Genomic DNA, 24225 nt, shown 5'->3' with positions numbered 1-24225 from the left:
GACATAAATCCCAAATAGGTCTCTAGTAGCACTTCTGGACACCTGAGAAAGATTACATGAATGGACTCTGACCACCTGGCACACAGCAGCTGAAGGTTATGATGTTTAACCTGATGAGGGTGGTATTTCATATGCATCCAGCTGGGGTAGAGTTACTAAGTGTCCCTTAGGCAGCTGTTACTTGAATACTGGACACACAATATAACAAGCAAAACAAAGCACTTGCCTTTTGTACATGTATTAAATCAATATTAATTAAAAATCAACTCCAGGAGACATCTTTAATCCAGTACATGGTTTTCTTCATTCAAAAGTGTCAGGTTTGATCTTATTCTTTAAGTACTTTTACCTTCCCTCAGTCTTCATCAGAAATTATGTCCACGCTTATATAGTATCAAAATAGTTCAGTTATGGTTTCCTTACTGCAGAAATATTGATTACATTAGTCTTCTAGGACACTCCGCAGCTTCACGTCTGATCAATAACTTTGTACTGAACTATCCAATGAGCAGCCTTAGTTCAAAAACATCCCCCCAAAAAAAAGCATTCCCACTGAAGAGAAGATAATATGTGGTGTAACAGTACATCAGATGTGATGTTAGCTAATACTCTGATGATATACAAGTACTTATTGAGGGAAAACCGGTGTAGGGTTTCCAAGATAAAACCGACGCCCATATCCTCAAATGCTGCCTAATCTCTGGAAGCGGAGACCTGCAGATACACGTCCAACACCCTCCAGAGCAGAAGGGTTTTGTGCCTCGGAGGGCTTTGCTCTTCTTGCAGTTTGCACGTAGGACAAATGACGGCGGGAAGTTTGTCCAGTTATTTTCTAGGCTTTCTGTTTTTGTAATGAGAGGCTGTGCTTTAAATTACAGGATTAACTCTACAGGGGACACTTAAGGGACCAATTCTAGATGCATGTTTTTGCTTTCTGTTGTTTTTTGGCTTTAGAAACACCAATGTCATATTCAGAATCAGAAGAAACTTGTCCACACTTGAGATCTGTGTGGCTCATGGAAACATTAACACTAGCAGAATCATATACATTTGACCATCAAAAGAAAAATCAACGGTAAGCCAAACCCCCAAAACCACAAACAAAGAGGAAATGGCAAAATGCCCCTTCAGAAAGCCAGCCTGTGGAGCGAATGAAAACACAGACAGTGTACCGTTAACCTCTTTTAATATAATGTTTTTTTGTTGTTTTTTTTTTTTAAACAATAATGTGTGCAACAAACCATTGGTTAACCAAAAACAGGTCATTTACAAGATTAGATTTTCCTCTTACATACATGAAATAATTCACAATCTAAACTTTTAATACATAAAGATTACAGTACAGTCATTTCTAAACAGGAGACGCAGTCTCTTATATTAAGCCACAAGCTCTAATATTCCCGTGTTCAGACACACTCTGTATCGGTGTGCATCTACGCATGTGTGTTTATATTGTCCACTTAACAGCAGTCAGTGGTTACTGCAGTTACCAGCATGCCACAACCCAAAGGGCAGGGACTGAATCCCTTTCGGACACAGAAAGAGGATCTTTCCTTTAAAGTCGACTGTATCCAAGTCTCTTTTGAGCAGCAGTGGTGATAAATCCCAGCTAATGCAAATGTTAAAATAATTTCGTGAGTTTGCCTGCAGGCCAATGCAAAGCACTGTGCACCGATGCAAAAACTGACACGTATTTGGTTATTCGTGTTCATTAAGAGGGAGAGAATAACAGCCGATTCCCCCCATACATTTCAAATAAAAACAAAACAAAAAACACAGTTGACATGAGAATAGCAAATATTTCCACAGATAGATTAATTTGGCAAATCCACACTTCCATTTGGATTTTAATCTTGTATGCACCGATTGCTTGGAACAGTGTAATTCATTAACTTTCAGAAAGTAGCAGGTCTTAACGGAAACCCTTAAATTGTGATTTTCAGAGTAAAATCACAGAAGAACACGTTACATACATAGAGTGCTTCACAAATCAAGCAAATGAAACCCTTACTTTATTGAGACTATTCTACTAAGACTAGAAGGGCTGCATAAATATTCTCATCAGCTGAACAAGTTTTGGAGCCTGATCTTTTCAATCAATTTCCCTCTTTTTCCACCCATTCTGGGAAAACCCTCTGATCCATCTTACAGACTTCAATGACATACCATCAAGTTAGATTTCCTGACACTAACACACAATCCACGAACGTCTCCCCAGCAAATTAATAGAAATCTGACCACTGGTTGAAAAGGACAAAGATTCTCAGTTCTACTGTTATGCAGGCTACCTAGGACTGAAACTGTAGGGATTTAGGCTTCCACATGACTCTTCCAAGCAAGAAGTTATTGTTTTAACTGGAAAAATGAAAAAACACTTTGGTTAGAAATAAAATAATAAAAACTTTAAATGAAGTCAAGTTCTGAATATGTTTAGGAGTGATTATTCAAGCTGCTAAAATATCCTTTATATCCCAGCACATGCATGACTGAGATAATATCCTTTCATAATCTTTTAGTTTCTTCCCAGATCACCCATCCACAACTCAAGGATATCAATAACCTATTATCCGTGTGAGGTAAATGTGTTCACATGACAGGACTTGCTGGTACAAGACAGTCATTGCAGTTCTTATTTGACCACAAGCTATGGAGAGAGTGGGTGCAACCCTCGAACAACACTGAACGAGTTGCACAATATCAGTCTGCCGTGAGTCAGGCCTGGGAGAACTCGCCGCCGAGTTGTCGCAAAATGACAATGAGCAAGGAAAGCTAAGTGTTGGCAAACGGCTAATGATCCGGAAAAAACGAACACGGAAAGCACTCCGGAAAAAGTGCTTTTAACTAATCTTCTCCGTCTCGCCTCAAGACATCCCCTATCCAATTCTGACAGATTATAGGCCCCATGACTAACACGAAACTAAGGAAGAAAAACACTTCTCTTACCGGATCATATCCTCACAGACAAAGACATGGATGGATGGAGGATGGGACTGTTTGATCAGAGAGCTCTCGCACCCGACTACTTTCTGAAAACGCCTTTCGACTTAACAACGGCCAGATAGTCTTTTTGAGTATTTGAGGATTTTCAATAGTAATAAAGATGGGGAAAAACATGCATTGCAGACTGAGGGAAAACATGAATAGTCAACACTGCTGTATATTGCCATGGCAGGATTGGCCATCTCAGAAAACCAAGACAACCCAGTTTTATGTGGGTTTCTTGTAGACATGGGACAATCACACAAATGGCTAGAGACCAGCCTGTGCTGGAACACAAATACATTGCAGGTTAATAATTCTCTAATTAGACTAAAAAAATATAGGGCAAAAAAAAAAAAAAAGTTCGAGTCTAAGTGTAGTTTCAAATGTACTACAATGAGATCAGAAGTGTTTTCCTGCCTTATTCTAATACTTGTGTCAGGACAAGCCAGAAAGCCATGATTTTATAGAAAACATCTGGAGGCACTATGAATCCCAACTTTGAAATGGAGATGTACAGAAATGGGCCTCTCTCTCTCACTCTCCCTCCGTCACACACACACACAGACTATTTGTAAATGTACTACAGCAACACACCCATTACCAGGGTTACTGTCCTGTCCCGATTCGAGGCAAGGTACAGGTTCAAGGTGCAAGAGCATAACTCAAGAAATGCACATCCTCAGCACAACCTCTCGTGGTTTCACATTCTGCTAATAAACTAATAAAGCAACAGGCGAAACGCAGCCCAGCTGAAGATTCACATTGTCTTCCCACAAAATACAGACCGGTTTTGAACGTCTTCGCTAAATAAAACAAACGTGCCGTAAAAAAATAAAATAATAACAGCCCGTGTCGATTCTGATCGCGACGTCAGAGACGTTGAGGAACATAATTTAATTGTAAAATGCAAATGGAAGTTGTCATCGATTCATCTTTGCACAAGACTGCGGGAGCTGATTTTTTGGAGCACTACACTGTAGCGCTAACAGAGGAGAGTTACTTTCCTGGAATAAACTTAATTTAATCTACAAAGAAACCCCCCTTTTTGAAATAAATGAAGGAAAATCTCAATATTATATGTCCTTTCATTTTGGGAGGGGGAAGCAGTACAAGAATAAATATGCTTAGGACTTAAAACATTCCTTTCTACTACTTCACCTTTAGTTTGATGCCAAAACACCTACTTTCCTTTACAGTATGGCAAGCTCTTTAGTTTCGATAACCACCAGTATAGCGCCTTTAATGCCTCTTGAACAGGCAAGCAGAATGACTCTTTGGCTAGATATACATTTCAAGTCACTCGCTCCCACAGCTACGCGGGACTTCACTACTTCCTCTCAGCACAGAACTCTTGCCTCTCTCCTCTCTGCTGTCAGTACTAGATGGCAACTTGGGTGTCGATTTAAAATTTAATACAATAGCCTAGCAGTCAACAGCATCCCAACCCCCAGATGATGGGGCAAAACCCTAGAGCGTGCCAGAGGGGTGGAGGGGGGCAGTTTGGAGGGAGAGGGCAACTGGCTGCCGTCGGACACAGCCGCCCCTCCCACCTCCCTCACCCACTCTCTGAACAACAACGAAAACAAAAAAAATAATAAGAGTAACAACAAAAAACAAAAGCTCCCTTCTATTTTTTGCTGCGCAGGCGCTTGGACTGCCGAGGGGAGTCCGGGGCCTTCCGGGTGCGTTTGCAGGGGATTTCGGCGCCCCCCCCGCCGGCGGCAGGGCTCCCCCCCACGGCGCTGTCCATCAGTTCGCGGAGCTTGTGCTCGAGCTCGGCCAGCCGGGCGTTCTGCTCCCCGATCACCTGCGTCTGCTCCAGCAGCTTCTGCTCCTGGTCCTGCAGCTGCTTCTGCTGCTCCAGCTGCTTGACGCGCACCTCCGAGATCTCCCGCCGCAGAGCCGCCATGGCCGCCCCGTTCACCTTCACCTGCTGCTGCACCTTCGTCATCTCCGAGCGCGACGGCGTGTTCTTGGCCAGGAGGGACATCGTCGTGAGGGAGGTGGAGGGTCCCGCCACTGAGGGAGAGAGATGGGAGGTGAGGGAGCCGCTAGAGAGAAGCGAGCGACACTAACAGGAGAGAATACCGCTCTACCAAAGCTCCTCTTTAATAACATCGGCACAGACAATCAGGTTGCATGATATCTAGCTCTTTAAATGTCAAATTGCTAAGGACAGATCTCACCTCTCTCATGGCACATTAACTCGGGATATGTAGAGAACACAGCAGGGGTGGACGACTGTACCTGGGGTGGAGCCGATGAGGCGTCCGGAGAGGTCCGCCCCGGGGAGCTTCTTCTTCAGGATGGGGACGATCTTCTCATCAAAGTACTCCATAGCCATGGAGGAGATGTCCCTCAGCTCCTGGAGCACCTCGTGAGCACGCTGCGGCGCCCGTGTGGAGTTCACGTAGCGCAACACACGGTAGATCTCATCGATCACCTGCCAACACAGCGGGCAAGCAGGTCAGACATTAGAGGCCGATGCCTACATACACAGACACAGCCATGCAGTTTGAAAAGATGGCGACAGAAGACATACTCTTAGATTCCTTAGTTAAATGTCTCAACACTTCATCAAAACACCACACAATTCTAATTACTACTCGTCTTTCGGTTGCAAATGAAAAGCAGCAAACTGCTCGTTTCAATGCACATATAGAGTCTGACATATAGAGTGGAGTGCCACCTTGTGGGCAAATGCTGAACAGCACAGACTCTCTCAGGCAGGGCAGATCAGTAAAGTGAGATATGAACTCTGTGGCGGGCGTTACCGAGTTTGCTGCCGCACAGACAGAATAAACTAGTGCATATCCGAGGCTCAGAAGTGCTACCTTTCCAGGGATGAAGCAGCAGAGGTTGGAGTCGACGTATTTCATGAAGGTCATGTTGAGCAGGGAGAGACGGGTCTCCACCGCGGCCAGTATGTCGGCGTGGCGGGCCAGCGAGTGATTCCTCCGCTCCGACTCCCGCCTGTAAACCACAGAATAAGACACCTCTCTACTGAACACTGGGACTCAACACAGCCAGACTTAGAGAAAAACAATACAAAAAGGCAAAAATGTATGTTAACATGACAGCCTCTGAGACCTACACATGTATATCTGTGTGTGTGTGTGTGTGTGTGTGTTTTACTGGAACATTTTCAACAATCCCCTTAGGAAAACTAATTTATTTTCAGATTGCTTTTTAAGGCTATAATCCTTGATACGCACTCACATATATTCTAAACAAAACTGTCCAGAAAAAGTGCCACACCTTGACCAATACAACCGTTTTCCTTCTCCAGGAATATCTAACCCTGAAGACTGACTGTGCCTGCCAATTTACAAACCTTCACTAGTATGAGCAATAACAAAGAAAGCCTGACTCAACAGCTGACCTCCAAGGTCCTGTTCTTTTGGCACAGATCTCAGAGCCCCTGGCCCATCTGCTTATTCCTTTTACTTTCGCTTTTCTACATCACAGCAGACTCATTCTCTGAATCTCAATGGCGACCTCCCATGACCCAATGTGGTCCAATTAAGGATTTGGATTATTCTGCGATCTGAGTTTGTGCCCGAACGGTCCTGAAACATCAACACCAAAGATGGACTGTCCTATTAGGGCAGAGACAAAATAAAACGTCACACTGATCACAATTCTGATTAGTTTTCTGCTCTGCTGTTCAAAAACACTTCTACGTAGCCCAAGGCAAGTTTAGTCACCAGAGTGTGTTTCATAAAGATGAAAGCCACAGGTTATATTAGTGATATGCAACAGGATACTCCGAACCCTACTGCAAATCATGATTAAGTACTCAGCCGGCAGCACTGACATAATTGGGTTAGTCTCATTATATTATTTGCATGCCTAATGGTGCACCCTCATCAAACATTGATGTCTCCTGTGCCTCGAGTGTATCATTCACTTCTGTCAACTGGTAAACAGTGATCCTCTCCACTAATTACTCTCAATAACGTCTGCACTCCCGATACCGAGGCCCTCGTGTGCAATGTGAAGATGGCGAGAGAGCAGAAACAGAACGAAAGATATTGTACGTACCTGGGCAGCTGGGCTTTGACTTGTTTCTGGCATAAGCTGTGATACCGTTCCACTTTTAGGAAGCCCTGATTGAGCATTCGCTGGCATATCATGTCCATCCGCTTGCACACCTACAGAGAGACAACGGGATACAAATCAGACCGAAGACTCCGAGGGACAAAATCCCGGAGGGCTGTGTGTTGTTTGGCGTATCAGAATTTGCGGAGAATGGCTTTTGTACAAAACCCATTCTCCGCAAATTCTGATACGCCAAACAATGCAGCAGGAAACAGGGTGCAGTGGGTGGAAAAGGGGGCGAGTATAATTAGAGGACCAGGCCGTGTCTGCCAGCTGGGGCAGGGGGCAGCTGCTGCTGGGAGACCCAGACACTGCATTTAGACTCGGATGAAGTGCTTAGATTACAAGACGTCAGCTGAAGAAACTGTGTGCAATTTTTGATAACCTTGATGACCAAAAAGGGCCTACAACACACATACACAAGAACACCTTTTTTATTTTTAGCAATTATAACATATAAAACACACACAGAACCTGAATTGAATGCTATAATACATACACTGTTTTTGTTGGATCTAGTTAAACCCGAAACATTGCACAGGGAAGGGGATAACAAAATCCCACCTTTATTATTTTAAATAACCGCAGAACAAAAATCTATTCATCGAATTTCCTTTTACTAGATGGTAATCATGCATCCGTGCTTGAGCATCCTGTAAAGCAATCTGTAATATAATTATATCCTTTCATCTTCACCAAGAGAACAACGTCTTAAGAATTCACATTTATGCACATTGATTTTTTTTTTTTTTCCCCTGCCCGGGGATTTCATTTGAAGTAGATGAAGTCTCAGCTTTATAGACAGTAACAGTGAATTAGACACAATGCATCACAACTACAGATTGGCATGGCAATTATCTCGGAAACCATTAAGCATACAATAAAACAAAAGCCGGAATGTCTCTGAATTAAGGTGACCCCTAATCACAGTTGAAGCAACCCGGCTGTTTCCAAGTAGGTCAAAACAAATTAATTGGGAGTTAATTATAGCGACTTTTCACTGCATACATTGCACACGCACGAACATATGTTACACAATCTGTTTACTGACTTTTGCACGATCTTATTTTTGATCAGTTCAGGTAGCAAAGTCGGGAGATTGTCCACGGTCTTTCTAGGCTGCAGCGTGGGGACAATACGAGTGTTTTCATTTTGCATAATTAAAAATCGAATTAAAGACACCGTTCTATTTTTCCCCCAAAGTTCGGAGATGTCAGGCCTTGTCCTCGGCAACAGCTCAATCCGCATCCGAGACATTTCCATCCCGACACAATAAATACACGTTTATAAGGTTTTAATGAATCACGGAACGGGACAAGCCCGACGCACATCTCTAACTCGGTCTGTCTGTCCCTCTCTCCCCATGGCAATGCACAACACGGGGTTTGTTTTTGTTGCGTCTCACCAGGCGCAGCAGGCTGATCTCGTCGTAAGACAGGAAGTTGAGGATGGTCTCGATGGCCACGATGGGCAGCCCCAGCAGCGGGTTGTTCTGGTGCGGCTGGTCCGGCGGAGGAGTGGACAGCCTCGGCGAAACCGACCCGGACTCCAGCGCTCCGATGCCTCCGTCCACTCTTTCTTCCACGGCCGCCATCTTCCTCTGCTAAGGAATCCGGGAAGTGACGTCAAGTAGGGGCAGAGCGAGGCAGGAAGTTGCCCGCTGCGTGACGTCGCCGGCGGGTTTAAACGGAGGAGGGTCCATCTTTGTTGCTGGCAGAAGTGTTTTTCATTTTTCGTCACGGAACTTTACTGAACATTTTTGTAGGCTATTATGTGAAGGACTGACGTCGACCCTGTTGTTTTGCAATTATATTTAACTTAATGACGATGCAGCTGTTCTTCATGGTTTCTAATCAATCACCATAATACAGTATCGCATCAGAGTATCAGTATTTGTAAATGTTTCATATCCGTGTTCAGCCGTAGTTCACTGCTATAACGACGTGGTGTAATTGAATTATGACCTCTCAAATAAACAAATGTTATATTTCGAAATTGTTTGTGCAACTGCCATCGTTTTCCATTATTCATTTCAGTTTATACAGTGCAGCTTCAAAAACATACAATGAGTTTTAAAGTATTCAAACATTACTACATTCAAATACTACTGAGATTTGTTTAGCTGTGCGAGAATATAGTCTTCATTGCTTTATTGCTCAGTGAAAACCTGCATGTGTATGCACCCACACTCACAACAAAATGATCTTTTTCACTCCTATACCATGTCGAAAGAAAAAAGTCTGTACACACAGAAAAATATCAAAGTCCAATGTTTAATACTATACAATATATACAATGTGCATTATACTAGCTGTGCATGGCAGTTTTCAGGGGTATATGCCAAATAGGAGAAGTATTACCCAGAATAAAGACCTGATATTGTCTTACTGCACGATTTTCTTAACATAGTGTACATCTGTGAGTGACCAGCAGAAGATCTGCACCCTCACTGATGGTCCTACGTTGAAAGACCACACTCGTATGTTAATCCTGTACAATTTGTAATTAATCGAGTCAACAAAACAGTACTTTAAATCTGGGATTGTTAACCAAATTGGATTGCAATGAGGAATGCAATTTAAAACAAAATATTCTCTTCAGGGACTGCAATATAAGCTACATGGCATTATATTACATAATCAACAAAAAAAAACAGTAACTAATGTTTTGAAATGCCTTCAATATTTATGGGATGCAGAGGAGATGGGTTTCCAGGTTGTATCTGGGGAACTCCATTTCCCTGAAGGATTCCTCTTAAATTCTCTCTTCCTCCTCTTTTAAATGTCAGTCCATTTCTGCAGAATCCAGTTCATTGAGAAACCTGCCACACTTGGCTATGAGGACTTTGATGGCTTCGCTCACCAGCACGTCAGGGGGCAGGATCCCTGTGGACTCCACCGAGACTGTGCAGAAGACAAGAGGAGCATTAGACTCAAACCCTAAGGTCACCCTCCTCACTGGTCTCAGATACAGAACAAATAGGGTAAGAAAACTAGTCTGTGGCACTTTTCTGTCTAACTTTAAAAACAACACGTTGCTTTCGGTCATTTATACCTGTAATGCTGGTTGAAAACAAAGCATGAAATCTTAAAATGGATACAAACATCTGGATGTAAACAGAAACAAGCATTCTGTGCAATAAACCAGTGAATTTGAGGGGAGCAGTGATTCTTTATGGGCAAGTGCTGCTGCAAGGAGATTCTAGTTAAAGCTACATTAGAGAAGTGGGAAGAGCTCACAGATAAAGTGGTCCCGCACTCGGGCCAGCTTCACCAAGTTCTTCAGGTCATCGTGTCGGATGATCTCCCTACTGCAGGTGTCCAGACGGCTGTTCGCCACCTTGGCAATCTTCTTCTCTGGAATGAAGACGTTTAAGAAAGCGTGACTATCAACTGTTGAGCTTTTACTTGCCACCTGGCTTACATGCAAACCGTACAGGTTTATGACATCACTGACATGGAAACAGGTTGCATACATACCTCCAACCCTCTCGATTTCTATGACCCCAGGGGAAAAGCAGGACTTCAGCTTCTCCGCCAGCTCTCCCTCCACAGGCTGCAGCAGAGTGATCTCGGGAAGGAGGCGGTAGCTGGCTGTGGCCACGGGGGAGAACTTGGCATGGTCCTTACCTGAGGAGAAAAGCAGAGGATCCACAACCTCACATTACCTCTGAATTAGGATACAAAGACTTCAATTCAGTTTCTGCATTTAGTCTTCAATAAAAATGTTTTCACTTCTTGATAATAATTGTCTTATCCCATGGTTATAGTCCTTGAGAGGTGGGCTAGCACATAATACCCATCGCCATTGGGCATAAGTAGTACCATATGAACTGGTCTTATGACTATGCATGTTTATCCCATGCAACTGCCCTCCCCTCGTGTTCCCAGTGCCGTACCAATGCCTTTCACACAGTGCATGACAATGTCCAGTTCCTGGCCGGGCCGCAGTTTTGCAATAAGGATGTCATCGTGGACAGGGCCAATTTTAGCATCTGTGAACAGGTCTGCCTGATTCCCAATCGGAATCCACTCCATGTCCCTAGAGTAAACTGGGAAAAACATTTAAAATATTAATCAACGTAGGTAAAATATAATAACATAGCAAATGATAATACTGATAAATGATAATAGGATTTTTTACAGGAAATTAATTGGAATTAAAAAGTCACGTCAGGCTGCAGATTTTGTCCTCTCTCTCCCACACGGTTTGTGTTAAGCTGCCAGCCGTAAGGAAGCACTGGAGCTCACCCATGTGGTTTAAGTAGAGTTCATTGGGGTCAGAGGATTCTTTGGTGGCTCTTGGATTCCTGGTGCACTTGATCTTCAGCTGTAGCTGGATGGTGTCAATCTCTGTGCCTTCCTCGTCTCCTGTGAAGAGAGGAAATAACGTTACATCTTTACACACACGTCAACCCACCTGTACTGGGCTTCCTACGGGTGCTGCTCCTCTATCCGTGGACGCACGCCCACCCACTCACCTGCGCTGCGGTACTCGAAGAGGCGGGGGTCCGCTTTGATTGGGATCAGGCCGAGTCTGTGCGTCAGAATCTCATCCTGGACGATGGACGTGTTGTTGTACACGAACACCTTCTCCACAGCCATTGTAGGAACCTTTGTAAAGCATAATTAATGAAAATATAAAACAATGCACCACAAACTGGAATTTTATTAAATTAGTGTTTCAGAACAATTTTCTATGCAATTAAAATGTTTCAGTTAAATGGGTAAACAATCCCTCCACTGGTAATTGGATTTACCTCAGCAAGTAAAATTCGCCGAAAGGCATTAGCAATGGCTGCATCGATCCCCACCATGTCAAACTCCAACGTGCCTTCATCCATCTGAATCACGTCGATTCTAAAATTCTGTTCAATAAATTATTCGTGTGTTGTCAGGAAAGTAAATATTGCAAAAAATAATAATGGAAATAACAATCTATTCATACACATATGATGGAGGCGGTGCTTCTACCTGTTCAAACTTCTTCTGGTTCCAGGTGTCATCGTAGCCCGGGTAATTACCAGGGAAATCAGTCGTATGCACCTGCAATCAAAAAAGGTTTTATTGCTTTTTATATTATTCAGCAGTATGGTTTATGTGGGCAGTCCACGTTTGTCAGAAAATAAGCTGCATTGACCTGCCTATGCACTGTGAAAGCTTAAGTTTACAACGCACTGATAAGTCATGGACTTCGCCAACTAAAACTAAATATATAAGCAATGGCTCCAAACTACTATCTTAAACAAGGTAAATACAGTAGCAGGTAAAACGCTAGAGAAGCTATTAGAAAATGAAGCGGCATGTCACCGGTGTGCCACACGTCAATGCCGTATGCTGTACACCATATGCACATACAAATGTACTCTCTCTCCACCTTATTCTGTTAATCACAACCTTTCACATACGACAGATGAAACCCTTACATTCCGGACTCCGAATTCTCCCAGAATCACACGATTGCGAATCTCTTCCACGTTTTTCCTGGACGCCGCCATTTCTCCACACTTCTGCGTTTCCTGTTATTGATAACGTAATTTCCGGTCGCATTCGTGTTGCGCATGTCTGCAGTTCTCGACCAATGGGATCGGCGGGATTCTGCAGATGTGCGCAGAACTGCGGACATCTGTGATACAAGAACGAGACCTACCTCTGCTCACAACCCAGTTCGACTTAAAATGAAAATATGTAGGCTAGAATATAATTGTGTGTTTTATTTAAATAACGAATCTTTACATTACATATCTGTAATTATAATATTAGTTTAGTGTGTGCTCTATGGGAAATTTAATTGACCCTAAAATTATATATTTCCGTTTGTTCACTAGAATTCACTTAAAGCAGTAATGCAGGTGTTCCACACAGTTAAGATCAAAAACTGTATTCAAATTACCGTTCTTTCCTGGGTGAATAATTAGTGTAGTAACAATAAATCAACAACATACTGTACTAAAAACTAGTGTGGGCATAGCAGGTTAAGCACAGACAGGTGCACATATATGTATACAGACACATATGCACACATAAATGCAAAAGATAATGCGATAAATATATAAGCCCAGTTCTCGCGAGTAAAGCAAGCAGATGCGCAGATCTCGCGAGACGTGGCGGGAGTTCCACGTCTCCAGGCTCGGGCTGTGACTTCCTGGACTGCGGCCGAGTTTCGGGGTGTCGGAGACCGATCATCGCTGGGCTTCATCCGCCACCGCCGGGCCAGACCAGACCAGACCAGACCGCCGTCCGAGGGAGCGAACACTTCACCGCACACAGTCCCGAGGTCAGGGGCCGGTCCGGGTAGATACCGCTTAGGTAATCAAACAGTTCCCGAAAATGTCAACACCAGAAGCCAACAAGAGCACGACCACGACCGCGGAGTCCTGGGGGGGCTTCGATGACAACATGATCCAGGTAAACGCTTCCGGGGGGGCTGTGTGGAAATCGCGACCCTCTGCTACAAAGATGTCCTTTGTGCCACTCATTTCAGATGCCATTTTATTGTGTGAAAGAAATGACGACGATAATTTCAACTGTGCAGTCAGTATCTGTTAGCGAATATAAGGTGCCGTAAAGCAATTGTTTTAGAGAAAGCGACGCGATTCACCATTAAAATATAGTGAAGTAACACAGTTATGAAAAAGGCCACTTCAGCCGCCTCTGTAATGGGCTTGTTTACTAGTCTCGCCCACGTTGTGCTGTTTGTGCGGATTGCTGCCCCCCTGCCTGAGATGGGTTTTGTGTTTTTACTTAAAAAAACTGCAGATAGGTAGACATGCTAGCTGTTATACTAAGCCACAGGATACATTTAAAGTGTATTTAGCCCAATTCTTAGTTTGCAGGCTCCCAAGTCAAAACCTGAATTGTTTACCCCCAAACCAGATCATGGATTTTCATCTGAAATGTGTTCCTTAATCTCTTTCCACAAGGGGGCAATGCGACAGTAATGCAAGGCTCCCGTCCTTCAGTTCAGAGAGCCACATCTCTAGAGCCGGGTCATGGGGGCCACAGTGACTTATCATTGTCATTGCAATTGAACTCTCAGTGACTGAACGTGTTAATTGAACAACATTCCCCCATTTAGACTTTGTTGTCGTGTTTGCTGTAAGTTCATAAAGAGTTAAACATATCAAAGTTATTCATCGAATTTCACAATATCTGTTTATAAGAGAAAACACCCTTTTTAAGGTGCAGCGAAGCCAGTTATTAGATCAATTGTGGAGGGAAATGCAGAAGACCGTGGCGTCTCACTGGGAGTTGTCCGCCCCGTGCTAATGGCACTGATTGGTTGGGCGTCTGCAGGGCGGGGGCTCGGCCGTGATCGACATGGAGAACATGGACGACACGTCGGGCTCCAGCTTCGAGGACATGGGCGAGATGCACCAGTGCATGAAGGAGGAGGAGGAGGTGACCGAGGAGGCCGCCGTCACAGAGGAGGGCGGCGAGGACGGGGAGTTCCTGGGCATGAAGGGCTTCAGGGGGCAGCTGGGCCGGCAGGTGGCCGACGAGGTGAGTCAGAGCGGGGCACGAGACTCCCATCGGCCGGCCAGGCCAGGTTCTCGTGTAAGAAATGTAATTATGAAGCTGAAAAGCCGTGCGTTTTTACTCCACGCGCCTGTCGTGAAATGAATCAAACCTAACCGGTACATAACAAAGACCTGTGGCGGGCGAGGCTGTGACCAGGTGGATATATTGTTCCTTTGTCTCCCAGGTGTGGCAAGCAGGGAAGAGACAGGCATCGAAGGCTTTCAATCTGTATGCCAACATTGACATCCTCAGACCCTACTTTGATGTGGAGCCGGTTCAAGTCCGAAACAGGTAAGAAATGTTGTGGAGACGGTTGCCATGCCCCTTAGAAAAACACTGTTACATTGACAGTCTGTAATAGTCCTGCAGATGTCTCTTCAGATTCAGCGTAGTCCCTCTTCTGGTATGTTGCAGGCTTATTTGTTTTCCAATTTGTTCAAACGATTATTGCTTCCTTCCCTCTCTCCCAGGCTGCTAGAGTCCATGATTCCTGTCCGTATGATTAACTTTCCACAGGTGAGTGGGGTTGTTGTTATGAAACTGCAATAAGAGAACTCGGAAAACACGTACCTTTGTAAATCTCTCATTTACTTTGCCATTTGTTTTGCCACTAAACAACTAGTTTCAATATTTTACCCTCCATTTACAACAACCCATATTCCACCGTCTAATCCCAGTTGTGTTTTTTCTTTACCCATCTAGAAAATTGCTGGAGAACTCTATGGTCCCCTAATGCTAGTGTTCACCTTGGTTGCCATCCTGCTCCATGGAATGAAGACCTCCGGGACCGTGATTGTAAGGAAACGCGAGATCTTTGAATAAGCGACTAAAAAACCAAAATGCCAACTGGCCCGTCCTCACCCTAACGTATTACCCACCGTTACCTCCCGGCAGAGAGAGGGCACCCTGATGGGCACAGCCATCGGCACCTGCTTCGGATACTGGCTCGGCGTCTCCTCCTTCATCTATTTCCTCGCCTACCTGTGCAACGCTCAGATCACCATGCTGCAGATGCTGTCACTGCTGGTGTGTATCCTTCAACTCCCACGCACACAAGACTTGCACACACAGCAGGAGATTGCCGAACTGACGGTCTGTCGCTCGTGTTTCAGGGTTACGGTCTGTTCGGGCACTGCCTCGTCCTCTTCATCACCTACAACGTCCATTTCCACTCCCTCTTCTACATCCTGTGGCTGGTTATCGGGGGGCTCTCGACGCTGAGGATGGTGAGTCCCGGCCAAATCTTTAACGTGTTCCTCTTGACTGTGTGTTGACTCAACAGATTGGTGTTCAATCCTGAAAACGTAGTATAGTCTTGTGTAAAGAAACCACATTATTCAAATCTGTCAGTCTGTGCGATTGTCTTCACCTGCCATTGTGCTGTAGGTCTCAGCCCTGATCTCTCGCACCGTGGGCCAGACCCCTCGGCTCCTGTTGTGCGGGACCGTCGCCGCTCTGCACATGCTGTTCCTGCTCTACCTCCACTTTGCCTACCACAAGATCGTCGAAGGTAAGACTCAGGACGGGAGTTCATGCTGCTCTTGAAGGCAGTGGACCTTGTCTCTCCTCCCCGGGTGGGGCGATGGACACTCTTAACTCTTGCTTCCCGTCTGTAGGTATCCTGGACACCCTGGAAGGACCCAACGTGCCGCCCATTCAGAGGGTCGCCCGAGATCTGCCCGCTGTGTCGGCCACCCTGGTGAACGCCACCATCCGGAGCATCGGCGTTGCCCTGAAGTCTCAGTAACAGCGCCGCTATGAGCTCTGTGGACGTGACTTCACGTCAGAGTACCGGAAGATTGAACTGTTAATATTTGTATGCCTAACGAGGGGTGAACTGCGTTAATTTCTCTCACGAATGGGTAACGTCCTGTCTAAGAAGTATAGTCACGTATTTGCACACTGTTGGAGGATTTCTGAAAAGCCCAGTGCACGAAATGGACTTGAAACCTGAGCAAAATTAGAATAACATGAAGCTTTTGTATAGATGAGGTAATATATTGGTACATTAAACTCTACAGACCTGTTTTTTTTCTCTCTCGGTTATTCTCTCTATATATGAATGCCTCCGATGTGTATTAGATGGCAATAAAAACCCATTATTAAGTAGGTTCTTGGCAATAGATCTTGGGTTCCTCAAACAACAGCACAGTTTGTTCAGCTCTCAATCGAATCACATTGGCAGGGTCACGTTCCGAAGCTCACAGGTGATTTTTCTATATTAATTATGTTCTCTTTTGTGCAGTAAGACTTTACTATATTGGTTTATTCAATTGTCATTTAATGTACGTCTGGAGAAAATAAAAATGGTATTTATTAGTTGCAATCTGCAATGGTTTTTGTTTGAGAGGAGCACGAGAAGAAATGACCCCAGTAGAAAACTCAAAGTGTGCCACAGGTGGAAGAGATGGAAACGCATTTCTTGCCACTATTTATTTGTGTGGGTGTGCATCTGTGTTGGGAGATGTATTTATTTACGGTGAATCCTCTTCATAGTGCATAACAGTGGTGTATATGCCATCTAAAAGATTGGAAATCTGTATCTAGATTAATATCCTACAAAAAGTGCCAGGAGAGCATATTTGGCGATGAGGTTGTACGGCAGGAGTGGTTTTATTAAAGCGCTGTCCAACCACTATGGAAGTATGATGCAATTCCATTTTTATTCTTTTATTTTTCAGTGGTTGAGAGTGGTATTAATTAGTTTGTTAATGTTCTTCGTCATTTGTTTTGTTTATGTATATATGCTTTGTACAGAAAATAAACTTTAAAAGCGTGACACTTTGTCTTTTTCTATAAAGGTGGTTGCATGTTTGTTTCTATCACACATCATACCTAATTTTGTTGCGGGGGGGGGGGAGTTTCGAATGTCACTTCTAATAGGGTTGCTGAAGGGTGGATATTGTTGAAGCACTGTAGACTTATTCTGTGTTGGGCATCTCTGGGTGGTCTGCAATGCACGGCCTACGGTGGCGCAGAGAGGGTGGGTGTGGGGGTCAGCTGAAGTTTAGCCGCCAGAGTGACACGACCCCTCGGCGAATCGTACCTCTGTGAACCATGGAAATACCCAGGCCGGCGATTAGACGGCTGTCGATCCGTAGGCCCGTTTGACATGACAAATCTCCGGCCGCAGGGCTCACCTTACACCCTGTGCGGCGCGCTCCGGCCCCGAGTGAGCGGGGGACGTGTGTGGTAAGAGTGCAACCAAAGCCACCTCCCAGGCAGACACGGCACACACACAGGTTTACTCACATTACCCCCCCTGGGCTGCGCTCCTTTATATGAGGGACTGTGCCAGCGGGCATTGAGATCACACTGGATTCATTTTTAATGCGGTTATTGTGTTGTGAGATGCAGAACCCAGAGCATCCTGACAAGGTCTGTGAGCCACCAGGCTTTGCTGCTTTATTTGCATTTAGTATTGTATAATCTTGAGTGGGACATGCAGATTAATTGTGGTGCTGTTTTCTTGTAGTACAGGAAAGTTGGTAATGTATTAATATACCTGAAACATCTCTATATAAATGATGCTGGTGTGTACTGTCTGAACTCGTCTGTAATGTGGTTAGTCCTGCTTCTAGAAATGTGCTAGTTAACAGGCGTTAAGCTACTTTCAACCCAGACCTAACTAATCACACCTGATCGCAGTACCGTCCGATTCTGTCTGCTCGGCAGCCGAGGCACTTGTTACATCTATTGCTCTGACACGCGTACCGACCTGTATGCGTTTCTGCTGGATGCTTCTGAAAACGCAGGCGAGAGAAACGAGCCAGCCGGGGTGAAAGCGAAATTCGGGCACTTCAGCACAGGAAACGGCCTGCCCGTGACGAAGAGCGGCTTTGCGCTGCTGCACGCATGCATCCTCTGCGCCGTGCCATAGAAACCGGCCCCTGCAGCGGGTGCAAACAAACCGCGCACGGAGCCGCACCGAGATCTCCACCGCCGTGCCCGGGCGTAGCTGATTGCATAGGACAGCTGCTTCCTCGATGGAGTGTATATCTGAATAATGCATCAAAGCAGGTCCTGCCGAGCTCGACTGCGCAGCGCTAACCCAGGACCTGCAGACTGCGTGTGATGTCGCTGCGCCGCGCGTTTTCCTTCCACATTATAGGCACTGGCACCGAAATGCAACATCTCTTCCTCAGAAAGGAGGCACTGGCAGTGATCTGAGGTGCTCGGCGTGTTAGCATGCGTCTTAGTTGCAGTGTCTGCGGTGACAAAGATGCGCCGCTAATATTGCTACAGTAGCCGAGGGTAGTCGCCACAATCCCTGATCCCGACCTCCCTGCAGCGTCCCTTCAATTCTGATGGTGACTGGTTTGCTTTTGTAAATGTAACCTACTTTAACTCACTCAAGATGCTACCGGGCTCCATCCAGATCACAGGGGAAGCCCTGTCCGCGGCCGAGGTCCGAGACATCTGCGACAGCCTGAAGGAGAACGGCGTGCGGCTGCTGTCCGTGCGGGGCTGCCAGCTGTCGGACCGGGACTTCGGGCGGGTGTGCCGCGGCGTGGCGGAGTCCCGCTCCCTGGCGCAGCTCAACCTCAACCTCGGGGTGGTGTCGGGCCTGGGGCGGGTGCAGCAGCTCGCCGAGGCGCTCAGGGCCAACAGGTCGATCCAGACTCTGTTGTGAGTATTACCTTTCATTTTTCTTGCAAACGGATCGATGTCTGGATGCGTGCTGGGCTAACCCCACAGGAGTTGCCAGTTCATGTCATTCATGTCATTATTTACTCAGGTAGGCTCATCTTAAACTTTCATATTGTATTTTTATAGCCAATACCTTACAATTGGTTGATGACTTGAAACATTGAACCCACAGAACATTTCAGAGTCTGGAGAGAAGTGTCAGTTAATCGTTAATTGATTAATGAGACCAATTAAGGAGCCAAGCCCTTGTATGCATGTATGTGGCCTAAATGTGTTATTTATGACCTGTTGTTTGCATCACACCTAACACGAACGTGTCTGTCCTACTTTTGTAAGTGATTATTTTTCAAATTCCTGCAGCAGTAACATTTAACAGTGTTTTTTAATTTGGAGTAAGTGAATGATGAGCTTATTTCAGAAACTCATCTTGGTGTGGCCAGATATTCAGGCCACATACAGTCACTGACCGCAACATGACAGATTACATAGATATACAGTGGTTCCCAACCCTGGTCCTGGTTTTTGTTCCAACGGAGCTCTAAATTACTTAATTGAATCCTTAATTGAACTAATTTCCAAACTCACAGCCTTTTAATTATTTTAAAAAGTGGGGGTTGTAAGTTAAGTATAGAATTGTATTAAAAAAAATTACACAATTAAAAAAGTCAAATCTAAGCAGATTGTTACTTCAATTAAGGTTCAATTAAGTAATTGAGAGCTCAGTTGGATCAAAATCCAGCAGGACCAGGGTTGAGAACCACTGACATAGAAGAAGAACAGGAACAAAGCTTTGCTGCAGCTTCACAGACTCGGCTCTCCAAGTGGGTTAATTTTCCCCAGAGCGAAACACAAACTGACTGTCCTCAATGCAACATGCCAGAGATTAATCTATCAGGGAGAAAATGAATCACCGGGCTCTGCAGCTTTGAAAACTCCTCAGATTAGGAGTGGTGTCAAGTGTACTCATAGCAGCGGCCGAGGCAGGGAGACGGAGCGAGGCTGTGCTAACGTAGCGGTCTTTCCTGGTTCTGGGCTCAGGAGCTCCCAGTCCCTGCTCAGTGAGACTTCAATATTAATACTAGAAGGAGGGGAAGTGAGTCAGCTTCTTCTGCTTACGAGATTCCCAGACTGAAAAACACATTAACCACTGTTTTATTAAATACAGCCTGGGTTGCTACCCAGTCAGTCGGATTTCACTTATTTATGACAAAGAAAATGCCAGCGTGTTTGGCCAGTGTAAAAGACTGCAGGTACAGTGAAGTGCCAAGTAATCTGCAGTGCGCAGGCCGGACAATTTTCCCATTGTCATTAAAAACAAAAGATTATTTATCCTGGCATAAAAATAGATACTAAGCATTGCTGGACTGATAGGAGTTTGCATATTAAATCAGTGTTTAAACTGTTAGCTGCCATGAACCCAAGATAATAGCACTATCCAGGTCATGTTTACACAAGATTATATACCTCACAGTCACTTGCACAAACATTTGCCAAGGGAAATTTGATCAATTATCACGCAAAGCAGTGCCATAAGGTTTGAAATAGACCATTAATACTGGGGTGATTTCCAAATTGTAGGGCAAATAGCGAATTTTAACAGCTCAAGGACAGGGATAGACAATGAATGTCCTTTAGGTAATAGGTTCTGTACAGGAATTAGTCCAATAGCAATATCTTAAGAATTGAGGGAACTTACTTAAAATGTAGTAATGTAGGTCTAATGGAGCAGTAAGACCAGACAGGGCTTCAAGGACCAGGGTAGGTCGCCCCTGGATCCCTCAACACGCGCTTCCCTCGCAGCCTCCACGGGAGCCCCCTGATGGACGCAGGCCTGACTGCCCTCAACACGGCCCTGTCCACTCATCCCTCGCTGGTGTCGCTGGACCTGGGGGACTGCATGCTGGGAGACGACGGGGTGCAGATCATCTGTGGCCTGCTGCCTCCGGACGGGGCCAAGTCAGGTAAAACCTGAGTCCTCCTTGAATGTCCTTCGGCACTCAGAATCGGGTATGGGGGTCAGCGTTATATACTACCACGGTCGCTCATCTTTGTGGACTCCTGGGTTTCTCATGTAGCTGGGTTACAAGGTCTTGCAGAATCCAGCCTAGAGGCAGAGGTCTCAGCCGTTCTCCCCACTTGTGCTTCCCGATAGCCTGTGTCTGTCATGTGGCACGGGCCAGTTCAGTAGGTTTGTTAGTGATTAGTGTAGATGGTGCGTCTCCTACAGGCAACAGTGCTGGTGTACAGAATATATTCAGAAGCACTGCACACAGGACAAGGCTGCTATAAGACCGCGCATTCTGGGGCTCTCCACACCAGGCAGTATGCTAAATGGGTCAGTTGTGTCAGTTTCAATCTGCGGAGTCGTTTCTGTGCTTATCTTCTCATTCGCAACGAATGAACAACGTCACAGACAAGGCAGGTGGGGGGATCCATTGAACGCAGGCAGATGCAGGTTCAATTCTGGGTTAAGTGTATTGCGAAACTGTGGCGTAACAACAGAAAACATGGAAAAACCTCTGGCACGCATCTAACCTGTAAATGTGCATGTCTGGATGTTGTGGGAGAGGCTTGTTAAATCGAGGAAGTCAGTGACGATGCCAGTGTGTTTCTGCTACGTGTTTTTGATGTTGGACTTTGTCGTCTGTGAAAGAAAATCTATGAAATTCGTGAGAACAGGATTTGCACATGAAAAAGTGTGTCCTGACAACGCCTTTGTTGTGTCAGAAGACTGTAGAATACATTTGTCATGTAAACTGAGGATGTGTCAAATACATTAAGCAAGAAATTCAAGTGCTTGTTTTATTGAAATCTAGTGGAAGTGCATGTCCATAAAGCACACCCAGGCCCAGAAAACTCCCCAAATAGATAATTTCATTAAAAAAGTTAAACTAAACCCTAACACTAGGCCTGGTCCTCATCCTGATCATGTCCAAAGCTAGCCCTGACCCCAGTGAGCATGCCTGTCTGCCCCGCAGGTCTGAAGGAGCTGACCCTCAGTGCGAACCCTGCCATCACCTCCAGGGGCTGGGCCAGGCTGGCCGTCGCCGTCGCTCACAGCTCGCAGCTGCGCGTCCTCAACCTGGACTACAACCCCCTGGGTAAGAGGAGGGAGACACAGAAACACAGTTCACTTCAGAGTGCTAATGAGAAAAGGAACAGTCAAGGCAAGAACTTGTTTATTTCAGCCTCCCACAACCCACGTTTCTGTAACAGGTCATTGTATTACCAGCAGCAGACACACGCACTCCTGCTCGTCCGCACCCGCCCAATAGAGCACGGAGACCACATACGATCGATACGCACAGCACCGCCCCAGGAGACGGCATTGTTTTCACTTCCTTAAACACAAATCTGGAAGCACTGCAGAGGATATTTCGCAGTGTGGCTTCCACTTGAAATCCAAGGTCGACACTCGTTGTGCGTTGCTCTGACTGCGTGCTGATACTGTCAGATGAGGTACGGTTACCCACAATGCACCAGGCATCTGAGGATTTTTGACACCGACATGAACCCAGTAGTGCAGTATTAATGTAATCCAGGCCGATACCTGCTCTTCCCGCTCCCTCTGACTGGACAGTTCGGAGGCTCCCTGACAAACAAGCCCCCCCGTCATCACACTCCATCTCCACAGCAACCAGGCTCCGACAGATCAAAGCCCGCCGCGGCTTTTAATAACCCCCTCCCTATGTAAATCGATAGCTCTCTCTGACAAGGTGGACTAGATAGCGGTGTCAGAGGAGTGAGCAGATAGATCGGTGATTGTTTCTTTACGAAGCTACAATCCCGTTATCCCTAGAGGGTCGATCACGCAAGCCCGGCTCTCCAGATTTGCAGTGGCAGTGTGTGTCGAGAGATAAGCTCATGCTGACAGGCTGAACAAAGGCAAGCAGCGATGAACACAAACATCAGAAATATTCTCGGTCTGTCGTTTCCCCCAGTCTCCGAAATATCGATTTAGGCGATTTAAATCGGACGTTTTTTTTGACACAATCTAACCCTCTTTGAGTGGCAGTCTATTGAAGTTCACACTTACACCTCCTTTGCCTGTTTGGTTTCCAGGGGACCAGATTGCCGGGATGCTGGCGGTGGCAGTGGCCTCCAGCCGGACTCTGGAGGTGTTGGATCTGGAGGGAACAGGCCTCAGCAACCAGTCTGCGCAGGTCTGTCATGTCCGTCTGTAAATAAATGACACTGGAATGTCGATATCAAATGTGCGTGTGTCCGTCTCTCCTCTGACCCTACGTCTCCCCCCAGATCTTCCTGGACATGGTGGAGAACTACCCGACCTGCCTGCGCGTGCTGGTCCTGGCCGAGAACAACATCAGCGCCGAGCTGCAGCAGCAGATCTCCGACCTGCTCTCCGAGGGCGAGGACGAGGACGACAAGGAGGGAGGCGCGCGGGGCTCGGGGGGCACCGCCAGGGAGAAGACCACCTGGTTCTCCCAGAGCAGTAAGGGACCCCCCACCCACCAGCTCGTGATTAATCACAGATCGCTAACTGGCGGACACTAACAACTGTTATTATTATTATTATTATTTGTCCCGTCTCTCCCACCCGCGCAGATTCCAGTTCACAGATGGTTCTGGTGACGTCGGGCCTGGGGGACAGCCTATTGGCCGAGACGGAGATGTGAACCCGCCGGGAGGATCAGCTGATCGCGAGCAACCAATCACTCTGCATGATCTTTAGCACTTGTACATAGGACGACGTTTTGAATAGGCACAACCTTTGAACACCAAGTGACTTAAAAGTGAATTATTTATTTTAAAGATGTACAGTCTATTTATGATTACAGATATAAAGGGAATTATGTAACCCGTTAACATAGCCTCTGATAAGCAAAACGGTAATGCAGTTCATGTTGTGAATGTCAGATGTCAGAATAAACAGATTTACTTCTTAAGAAAACCGAGACCTTCCTATCAGTTGGAGCTGTGGTGTCTGCAGTCAAACGTCGCTGAGATGTTC

The 24225-nt window shown here is 45.7% G+C and overlaps 4 protein-coding genes across 4 annotated transcripts; 2 read left to right on the top strand and 2 right to left on the bottom strand.

The window, feature by feature from the left end:
• Positions 1-1169: 1169 nt before the first annotated feature.
• fbxo28 (F-box protein 28) lies at positions 1170-8703 on the bottom strand. Its single transcript, XM_066696519.1, has 5 exons — positions 8489-8703; positions 7027-7136; positions 5817-5955; positions 5230-5425; positions 1170-5001 (listed from the first exon to the last, which is right to left on the bottom strand). Exons 1-5 carry the CDS (start codon positions 8675-8677, stop codon positions 4610-4612), a joined length of 1026 nt encoding a protein of 341 aa, XP_066552616.1. The 5' UTR covers positions 8678-8703; the 3' UTR covers positions 1170-4609.
• A 633-nt stretch (positions 8704-9336) lies between these two features.
• Positions 9337-12665, bottom strand: polr1c (RNA polymerase I and III subunit C). The gene is made up of 9 exons (XM_066696600.1): positions 12509-12665; positions 12057-12128; positions 11843-11950; positions 11564-11696; positions 11334-11453; positions 10982-11134; positions 10563-10712; positions 10323-10439; positions 9337-9986 (listed from the first exon to the last, which is right to left on the bottom strand). Exons 1-9 carry the CDS (start codon positions 12578-12580, stop codon positions 9868-9870), a joined length of 1044 nt encoding a protein of 347 aa, XP_066552697.1. The 5' UTR covers positions 12581-12665; the 3' UTR covers positions 9337-9867.
• Positions 12666-13193: 528 nt separating this feature from the next.
• Positions 13194-17382, top strand: yipf3 (Yip1 domain family, member 3). The gene is made up of 9 exons (XM_066696601.1): positions 13194-13490; positions 14379-14585; positions 14788-14894; positions 15074-15119; positions 15306-15398; positions 15498-15629; positions 15716-15829; positions 15990-16113; positions 16220-17382. The coding sequence occupies exons 1-9, from the start codon at positions 13413-13415 to the stop codon at positions 16348-16350; spliced, it is 1032 nt and encodes a 343-aa protein (XP_066552698.1). The 5' UTR covers positions 13194-13412; the 3' UTR covers positions 16351-17382.
• Positions 17383-18262: 880 nt separating this feature from the next.
• Positions 18263-24165, top strand: lrrc73 (leucine rich repeat containing 73). Its single transcript, XM_066696932.1, has 6 exons — positions 18263-19232; positions 21054-21214; positions 22232-22354; positions 23316-23416; positions 23511-23706; positions 23820-24165. The coding sequence occupies exons 1-6, from the start codon at positions 18961-18963 to the stop codon at positions 23888-23890; spliced, it is 924 nt and encodes a 307-aa protein (XP_066553029.1). The 5' UTR covers positions 18263-18960; the 3' UTR covers positions 23891-24165.
• Positions 24166-24225: the final 60 nt, after the last annotated feature.

The sequence above is a fragment of the Amia ocellicauda genome, chromosome 23 (assembly GCF_036373705.1).
Source record: "Amia ocellicauda isolate fAmiCal2 chromosome 23, fAmiCal2.hap1, whole genome shotgun sequence".
Classification (NCBI taxonomy): Eukaryota; Metazoa; Chordata; class Actinopteri; order Amiiformes; family Amiidae; genus Amia; species Amia ocellicauda.
Note: the sequence above shows the minus strand (reverse complement) of the source record. Positions and strands in the feature narration are given on the sequence as shown.